A 10,173-nucleotide genomic window follows, 5' to 3' on the forward strand; every position below is an offset into this window, starting at 1 on the left:
ACAGCAACAACAACAAAAGAATGACGATAAGGACAAAACACGTGAAGAAGAAGGAACGCAAAAAATGAGGAGAAGGAGGAACGCGAAGGGGAAGAAGAAGAAGAAGTGCAGGAGAAGAAGAAGAAGTGTGGGGGAGAAGAAGCGTTGGACAAGAGCGATTTCATCTGTGTTGGGTGCGTATATTTTACGTTTCATTTAGTGATATTAGATTTTTTTAGTATTGGATCAACTTAGTTATATGGTTACATGGATATGTAGCATCCCATCAAACTAAAAATTAAAAAGTAAGAACGACTCGTATAACAACTGATCTAAAAATTTAGATCTTGTTACCTCAAATACTCTTCAGAGGTATGAAGAATGTATAAAAATGAAGGAAATAAAGAACTTAAAGAAAAATAATTGAAAGCAAAGGAGTAGCAATTCGGTAAATTTAGTACAGAGATCAATTAAAAAAATATAAAGATCTAATAATAAATTTAATAAAATTATAGGAACTTAATAGAATAATTAAATTTTTATTTATTTAATTTATTCTTCTCTTTTTTAACTATTATGCGTCTTTTTATTGTTCATCCTTGTTCATTTTCCCCCTCTTCTCGTATTTATTATTATTATTATTATTATTATTATTATTATTATTATTTATCGAAAAAATTGATTTAAATAAAAAAATTCATTGAGCAATAGTATTGACGTTTTTTTGGGGTAAAAAAAAAACAATAATCAATACTAAAAATAAACACAAAAAAAAGGAAAAAAATATCTTCTTTGTATGTCTTTTTATGATTATTTTTTTCAGCTATAAGATTTGACGACATTTTTTTTTTGAAAAGAAGGAAAATGATACTTATTTTAAATATTTGTGATACGAAGAGTTCAAGTATTATTTGATAGTTATTAGTTTATATTTTTAAATACTAAAATTTTTATTTTAATTTTATATATTTTGATTTTATTTATTTAGTTATTAGATTGAGTTTTAAGTTAATGGATTCAGATTTTTTAAGTTAATAAAGATTATAAATACCACTTAAACTATTGTAGCTATCATAGAGTGATTACATGTGTGAAAAATCTCTTTTTTAGTTTTGTGATAAAACTATAGTATGGACAATTGAGGTTGAATGAGTTCATCTCTTATTGCATTAGGAAATTGGGTAGAAGATTGAGTGATTCCATTCGATTCAATTCCCACACTATGATATGGATGAATTAGGTCGAGTGAGTCCTTTTTTGCCGCATTAAAAAATTTGATAAAAAGTAAAAGAGGTAAATACTAAATCAGTACTTGAAAAATTCTGACGCTGACAAAATAGTACTTGACTTTTGTTATTGACAAAATAGTCCTTAAATGATTTTAAAATTTGACAAGCGAGAATAATGCTGAGATGGCCATCGAAAAATTCAATGTAGAATTTTTAATTAATTATCCAGTCCAACCTGAAAAATCCAAAATCCCCCCTTATGAACCCAATCCCCCTCCCTTTCCCCTCTGAACCTCAATCCCCCTTCCCCAACGTACTTCCTCACACTCTCAATGCACTCTTCCTAAAACGGCAGTGGAACTCAATCTTCTCAAAGCCGCTGTCACCAATACCACACAGTTGCCATCTCGTCACCGAGTCTTCTGCGTCCATCAGTTCCTTTGTCGTCTATCTCCTCTATCGACGTTGCGTCGTTCGTGCACCTTCACCTCTGTCACCTTGCCTAAACCCACTCTTTGTCGTCCCTGCACCTTCACTGTTGTCTCCTCAGCGTCATCTCATCGATCTGTGCTTTGCGGTGGCTCGCTTTCTTTCTTGTGGTCAAGCATAAGAACAGATGCACATAGCAACAGCGTCTCACTCATTGGTCTCGTCTTCGTCATCTCTGCTCGCTGTTCACCGCCAGTCACCACTCGTATCTGTTCACTTCTCGCCACCAGTAAATTGACAATTAGATCCTCAATTATTTCAATCTTGGATTAATTAACTCTTGAAGAAGAAAAAAAAGTATCAAATAGGTCTTACACGATAGTAAACGGTAGACATATATATCCTTCTATTCTCGTATTTGTTCGCTTCTCACCACCAATAAATTGACAATTAGATCCTCAATTATTTCAATCTTGGATTAATTAACTCTTGAAGAATAAAAAAAAGTATCAAGTAGGTCTTACACGATAGTAAACGGTAGACATATATATCCTTCCGTCAATGGATAGTACAAAACAAAATAAAATTATCCATGTATTTTGTTATTTACGATAGTGTGTGTCCCATTGCTACCGCATGAGCATAGAAACAATATAATTTTAGACAGTAATATATTTATTATTTTTTAAATTTTCATATAACATTTATTAATTGCTCTTTATTTATTAGAAATCCTACCAAAACAGATAAAATTTCACTTCAAAAATTCTTATCTACATAACCATCTTTCATAAATAGATACGTTAAAGTTATTATCGATATATATAAACACCACCCTTAAATTTTAAGCGATGAATTGATAAAAGGACATTATATATCCACTGTTTGCTATCATAAAAGACTAAATTGGTACCCTTTTTTTTGCAGAAACTAATTAGTCCGAAGTCGAAATTTTCAGTACCTAACTATCACTATACTCTTCAAAAAATACAGGGTAAAAAAAAACCCGGGACAAAATCATCTTAGTGCATCACATAACTGATATTTTCTTCCTTGTAATCCACCTCCTTTTGGCGTTTTCTATGGCGTCCTCCCTCATCTTCACGAGCTCACGAAAACATTGGTGATACTGCGTTTCTATTGCATCAAGCTCCAGCTGTAGCTCGTTTGAATTATCTATGCCGGCTAGAGCAACAGAACATATACTTGACACGTCAAAGTTTTCGAATGCACTGCATTGTGAATTGATAACGCCTGCTGATTTCTCTGATTGTTCATTATCATCTTGAGCACAGAACCCGGCATCTGAATTGGTATTTAAGCCATTGGAACCTTTGCAGCATCCGTCCATACTAAAGCTATCATGCTCTTCACTCTTCGAATCTAAAGCAAATGTAGTCCCATACTCTGATGAAATCTCTGACATAACAGATTCTTGTATATAATGATTTTCTCCATCATGATGTAAGCGAACAGAATCATCTTGAATTGCTTTTGTATCAAAAACACTTGATAGTGATGGCCACTGGCAACTTGATGTTCCACAGCTCCGAAGTTCTTCCGAAGGCTTGTACAAGTGATCTTTTTCAGATGACAAGTTGAGAGAGGAATGAGAGGAAGGTTTCCAGTTGGGCATGAGCTTCAGAATCATGTTTTGTATTAGCTCAGCAATCACAGTTACATCCTCCTTCGCAAGTTCCAGGTGCTCAACCATCTCCACAGCAATTGAATTGGCCGTGTCAGAATGGGTATAAAACGGAAAATGGATATTCCTTGCTCGACCTACAAAAACGCATAGTATAGGGCATGAATTCAGGGTTATGGTGATTTTCTTCATGATTAGATTAGCACAAGAAGTTCTCAATATCAGTTACCGCATGCATCGGCAATTCGCAGGGTAAGTGAAATTGTACTGGTGGCAGTTTTCTCCCCTCTTAACCGGAATTCGTTTTTCTGAGTCACCTGCAGAAGATCGAACACTGAAACTAAGGAAGTTTCTTCAATACTACTCACAGAGGAACCATGTGAAGTATGCCTGGAGCTTGAGTCTGTCTCCATAGGACAAGGCTCAGATATTGGCGGATTAGTCAGCTGCAGTAGTGTATCATGATTGATCTCCTTCGGGCTTTCAGCAACAAGGAATGGGTCTTTCAACAGTTCAGACGCCGGCAGTCGCATAGCTGCTGGAACTAGACACTTCTCAATAAATTCTCTCAATTTCAAATCATGTACTTTAGCCAGAGCGGCAGGCTTTATACCCTGAAAGTAATCAATGTGAAATAAATTTATAGAAAGATAAATCATTAGATACATATGTAACATTAAAACCATAAACGCAGACTTACAGAAGTAACTTTCTTATATATCTGTGCCGGATTTCTACATTCACTATATGGGTATTCACAGGTGACCATTTCCAACACACACATGCCAAAAGAATATATGTCAACAAGTTCATTATATTGTTCTTCATAAAGTTCCGGTGCCATAAATTCAGGCGTGCCTGCACAAAGTTAACAACTTGAGCCCGGTTTGGTAAAATTTTTTGGACAGGCTTTTGTGTTTGGTAAATTAAAAAGATCGTGTGCTTGTGGTTTTAGATTTCAACAGCTAAAGGTGTTTTAGAAAAAAGTCTAATATAACCTTATATAATAACAAATATCTACATCTATTCTTACTCTTTATCATATTTATGTCTATTAAATTGATTTTAAATGTTAAATTTTTGTAACTTGTAATTTTTGAAAGTCATTTTTATTTTGAAAAGCTAAAGTTTTACCAAACCTGGTCTTAGTCATCATCATGTTGATAGCTAATTCCGATTTAATCCAAGCAACCCCAACAAGGACAAACATTATTACCTATAACACTCTGAGCAAGAGGCTGCTGCATCACAACTGCCAATCCAAGATCTCCAATCTTAACACGTCCAGTATTACCGTTGACGAAGATGTTATCACATTTCAGATCCCTATGAATTATGGGCGGATTATGGCCATGCAGATAGCATAATCCTCGAAGAATCTGCCTCAACCAATTCTTCATGGCTTTCATATCAATGTTCTTGTGTTTCTTTCTATATCTAAACATCAAGAAAGAGCATATCTTAAACAATTACAAAATCGAGTGCCGAAAAAAGGATAACTGCAGATCAATAAGATCACTTAAAACTCACTGCCTCAAACTGCCAGAGGTAAACAACTCGGTGATGATGTTGATAGTCCGGGATTTTTCATTGACCCAAGAATTGTAGAATTTGATGATATTCTCGTGCTTCAATGACTTGAGGAAATGAACCTCAGAGTACAATCTTTCCAATTGTTGCGGTGATTGCAAAACATCCTCCACAAAAAAAAAAAAAAAATTAAACTAAAAAAAAAATTATTAGCATAACGAGAGAAAGTGAGAGGGGAATCCATACACAGTTTTGAACGCTCCTTTCCCCAACAATTCATCATACTGAAAGTGATTTAAACCAGTAAAAATCACAGATTGAATATAATATACCAAGAAATTAAGTCCAATAGAGCAAACAGAAAAAGACAGAAAACAATGAAGAAACGTACCCGTACATATCGCGCAGTTGGATCTTTCTCCACAACGCCAGCCTCGGAATCCATTTTGGAAAAGGAAAACGAAAAATAAAAACAGCAACAATTGATTTTCTGCTTTTTACGATTACTAATTTTCCGGTGCGGCGAACCCTAGGGCTAATATTAAAGGGTCACAAGGCACAAAATTGGGATCGGAAGGGAAGAAATCCGTTCAGAGAAAGCCTCGGAAGCGATGGAGTAGGAATCGAACTCCGATCGGAAGTGGAATGGGTAACCGAGGAGGGAGATCGCGATGGCATTTGGGGACGAGGAATGGGATCGAAATTGCATGGCAGAATGGCAGGAACTGGGATTGTGATGAGTGGAGAGCGGCATGATGGTGATCATACTGAACCGAAATTGAGGCATGGATGGAGCTTCTGCATCTTCAGAACAAACCGCTGCAAAGTCACACACGATAGTGGCAAACGCTATCTGGTTATTTTGACTTTCAAACTGCGACCTGGTTACCTGAAGACTGAAGCTGACTTCAATAACACTCTATGCTTATTTTTACTTTTAAACTTAAAAAGTTTCAAACAAGGCTCTGTTAAGGGGTGACGATGCTGGGTATGGTCGGTTTTTGTCCTATTCAATTCTGTCTTATCGTTTTTTTATTATTATTTGTTTTTTGCGAATAGTAAATTACAAAATTCTAACTCGTATAAAAATATTTTAATTATTCACTCTTATAAAAATTAAAAAATATTTTAATTTTTATATATTTATATATAAATTAAGACACAAACTTAAAATTTATAAATAAATTAAAATATAAACATAAAATTCATACAATTTAATAGTTCAAATAATTTAAAACTAAAAAAAGTATAATATATCATTTTTAGCCTTTAAAAGTGTTCATAACCAATTTTGCCTACACATCAAAACTTTAATTATGGCTTGTTTGAATTTTTTGCGACCAGAAGAAATTACACAACCACTTGTACTAAAAGCAGATTCAGAAACAACATTGAACACTGGAATAACATATATATCATTAACTATTTTTGTAAGAACTTTAAATTTCATCTGATTGTTCTTTCACCATTTCAAAATATTAAAGTTAAGATCATTTGGAGGATGAATTTTTTCCTCAATATAATGATCAAATTCAACATTCACATATGAATTTCTTATCATTTTTCTTCTTTTAAGATACACCATATAATCATCACCCCCCAAATAGACTTATATTTTCACTTTCATCAATTTCTTTTTGTACCAATACCAACACCATCATGTGACATAACACAACTCATTATTTGAGTGTATTTATTAGCCAACTCATTACATAACTGATGAATTCTATCAATTTTCTTCAAATATTCTGCTAGATCTAAATACATATTTTTAAATTAAAATTCAATCCCAACCATCTTGTACTTAGAATCTAAAACAGTAGTAACACTCATAATACCATAAATTTTATCTCAATACTTTTTAAATATTTTCTTCATGCTAAATGCCATATTAGCAATTAACAGATTAGTAAAAAAAATTTTATTCCCCAAATGACTTTTATTTTATAAACCAAAGTAAAATAAAGATTAGTAGTAAAAAATTTAAACCCAGAAATTTAAAAATTTTTCATTCATCCAAGTGGTCAAATCATTGTTTATATTAGACCAATTGAAAAAAAAGTATAAGATCAAATGCTTAAATCAGTCAACTTTAAAAATTTTATTTAATAATTATTAATTTTAAATTTTGTTAAGAGTTAAAATTTGAATAAGAGTAAAGTATCGTTTTTGTCCCAATGTTTGAGGTAAATTCTATTTGTGTCCATAACGTTTAAATCGTCCTATTTGTATTCCTAACGTTTGTAAAAGTGATTCAATGTTATCATGTCGTCAATTACACATCATGAACGCTTTAATTTGAATTTTAAAAATCTCTTCTTGAAGTTAGAATACAAATATCTGGGATAGAATCGATGATTCACACCGAAAAATAGCTCATCAAAAGTTGAAACTAATTCCTACAACATTTACATAATTCACTTTTATAGGGACATAATTGAATCTAAACACAAATAGTGGGTATAATATTAAAATCGAACACATCCAAGTGAGACCTAATTAAGAATAAATACATCTAAGTGAGAATAATTGAAAAATATAATCTGATTTGTTAGTATAATTGATAGTAGGATAATATTGAATCACTTTTATAAACGTTAGAGATACAAATAGGACAATTTAAACGTTAGGGACACAAATAGAACTTACCCCAAACATGGGACAAAAACAATAATTTACTCTTTGAATAATTAGTAACAAAGGAATTTTGAATAATAAGAATTAGTAAAGTAACTGTCCCTACTCGTGTCTATATCTCTTTTGTATAGCATCAATGTTCTTGTTCATGTAAACTTCTGCGATCGCGTCTCAACTTCTCTTAAGCTATTGTCATTGTCGACCTCCGCCAAAAAAACATCCAAAGAATGAGAAAAGAAACATTCACTTTTGAATAGAAAAGACAAATAGTATAACTAAAAGAAACCTCTAATCTCGAATAAAAGAAAAATTTAATCTCTAATAAAAGAAATATCTAATTTCTTATGAAGCCTTCTATCTAGTTTTAGAATTCGGAATAGGAAAGAAACATCCACAGAACCGAAAAAGAAACATCTACTAACTTTTGGAGTAGTGCGGTTCGATGGCGCAAGATAATCGAAAGAGGAGGCACTAAGCAATAGAGATGAAAGAAACCGCGTTGACACGATAATGGGTGTGTTCAGGCACGACGGTAAAGATAGACGACGAACAGTGCGATGCAGCCGTGACACTTTTGACGAGGAGGGCATGACACAGCAACAGCGGCACGACAGGGAAAAAAGGCAGTGGCATTGAAGTTTGTTGATGATGGCAAGGATGACAGTGCGACGGAAAATAAAAAGAAAGAAAGATAAAAGGTGAAAGGTAAAAAATGAAACTAGGATTGTGATGAATTTTTTTTTTTTTAGTGAGCATGGAGTCAAAAAAAATATTAGACCATTTTAAGGAAGCTTAATAAACTTTCTTACCATAATAATTAAATCATCACTTTTTATATAAATATCTCATTAACCAGTCACCAACAAAAAAAATATCTCATTAACTTTAGATATTTCTTAATCCTAATTTTATTTTAATCGGTTAAAATTCTTATTAATATAGACATCAAAATTCCTCATAAATATTTCTTATTATCGATTGAAGTTGACATGAAACTACATTCAAGTCACCTTAGTTTTTTTAAAAGAACTACCTTGAAGTTGGAGAGTAGTTCCTTATTACATCAAGATATTTTAAGACACCTTAACATATATATTCCGGAGTTTAAATTGAACAAGTATAATCACCCGTGCTATGCACGTGAGAAGATTGAAATTATAATTTTAAATTATTTTTTTTAAAATTAATTTGAATTATAATAATTTGATTAATAAAAAAGTAACATGTTATGCATTGTTTGTTCTTTTTTTAATTCAGTGTTAATTGGATTAATTCTAAAATAGTTATTAATCGATTTTAATAATGTACTTTTTTCAATAAATCACACATATATACTGAATGTGATCATAAATAATATAGTAATAATAGTTAAATCCACCAACAAATATATTAGCTATATTATCACACTATTAAACAAATTAAATATAAAGACTATTAACACTTATAAATCTATAAAATCGTACTTTCTTTGATTCGTGCGAGGGTTTACTTGTCAAATAAATTTAAAATATAAACAAAAAATATTTATAAGCTGGACCTAGCATCACTTGAAAGAATCATGGAAAATAATCAACTTATCTTATCATCCATGAGAACCATTTCTACGTAAGTCGTCTTGTTCTTGTCAAATTTGTATGGGACTTTCCATAACCTTATAATTCTTGCCTTTATTTTTCAAACCTTTTCATTACATAATCTACCGTACCATAGGTAACACTGTTGATAGATTATATTTTATTAACCTTTATGATTAATTCAATAGAGATACTTACTCAATATATATGTTATCTACATTAATTATATGCCAATATTTTTAGAAAAGAGCTAAAAGAGGAGATATATAAATATATATAATATCATTGCTATATAGGAAGTAGGGCTGTCAAACGGGCTAGTCCGGTCCATTTAGGCCCAGCCCATTAAGCCAATGGGTTAAATGGGCTAATCCGTTTAAGCCCACTTTATTCGCAGGCCAGAATTTTAATTTCTAGCCCGGACCGTTTATGGTCAGTCCAATGGGTTAAATGGGCCAGCCCGTTTATCATTTAATTTTATTTTTTGAAAAATATTTTGACAAAAAATATCACTTTTAGGTCAAAAATCTTTAAAAATAATATATTTTTTAGTTGATAGGTCTGATTTTCAAGTCGAATCGAGAGAAATATCAATTAAAAGTACTAATTTTTTTGAAAAAAATGTAAAAAAAAAAATAAACAGGCCACCCATTTATCACACAGGCTAGCCCGAAATTTAAACGGGTTTAATTTTAGAGGCAAAGTCCGCCCATTTAAATGGGTAAACAGGTTGGTCCGATGAGTTTAGCCCATTTTGACGGTTCTATTAGGAAGCATACATAAATTGATACATTTTTTTATTATATTATACAACTTAAAATTGTAGTATCATGTTATTATTAATTCTAGATACTTGCTATAATTATATCAAATTTAATTATGACTATAAATAAATAAAATAGATAACATTCAATATTATTTTTTTCTTTTTGCATTCAATATTTACTGTAAATATAAAAAGTAAGATAATTAATGAAAAAATATGAACAGAAAATAAAATATATTAATTAAAATTCAATTTGTTATCTAATTAATCTTGTATCCATACAATAAAACTTTATGAAAATATTATGAATCACAAACTTTTTTTATTCTACATAAAAAAAACACTATACGAAACTTTTAGTCGTACAAAAATAATTATAAGAAT

At 31.6% G+C, this 10,173-nt stretch overlaps 1 protein-coding gene across 1 annotated transcript; it reads right to left on the reverse strand.

The window, feature by feature from the left end:
• Window positions 1-2,437: 2,437 nt before the first annotated feature.
• LOC107482347 (serine/threonine-protein kinase WNK8) lies at window positions 2,438-5,003 on the reverse strand. Its single transcript, XM_021139682.2, is given in 6 exon segments — window positions 2,438-2,700; window positions 2,703-3,419; window positions 3,512-3,896; window positions 3,983-4,140; window positions 4,499-4,719; window positions 4,813-5,003. Coding segments are annotated over 5 exon segments (1,494 nt in total). The 5' UTR covers window positions 4,692-4,719; window positions 4,813-5,003; the 3' UTR covers window positions 2,438-2,659.
• Window positions 5,004-10,173: the final 5,170 nt, after the last annotated feature.

The sequence above is a fragment of the Arachis duranensis genome, chromosome 4 (assembly GCF_000817695.3).
Source record: "Arachis duranensis cultivar V14167 chromosome 4, aradu.V14167.gnm2.J7QH, whole genome shotgun sequence".
NCBI lineage: Eukaryota > Viridiplantae > Streptophyta > Magnoliopsida > Fabales > Fabaceae > Arachis > Arachis duranensis.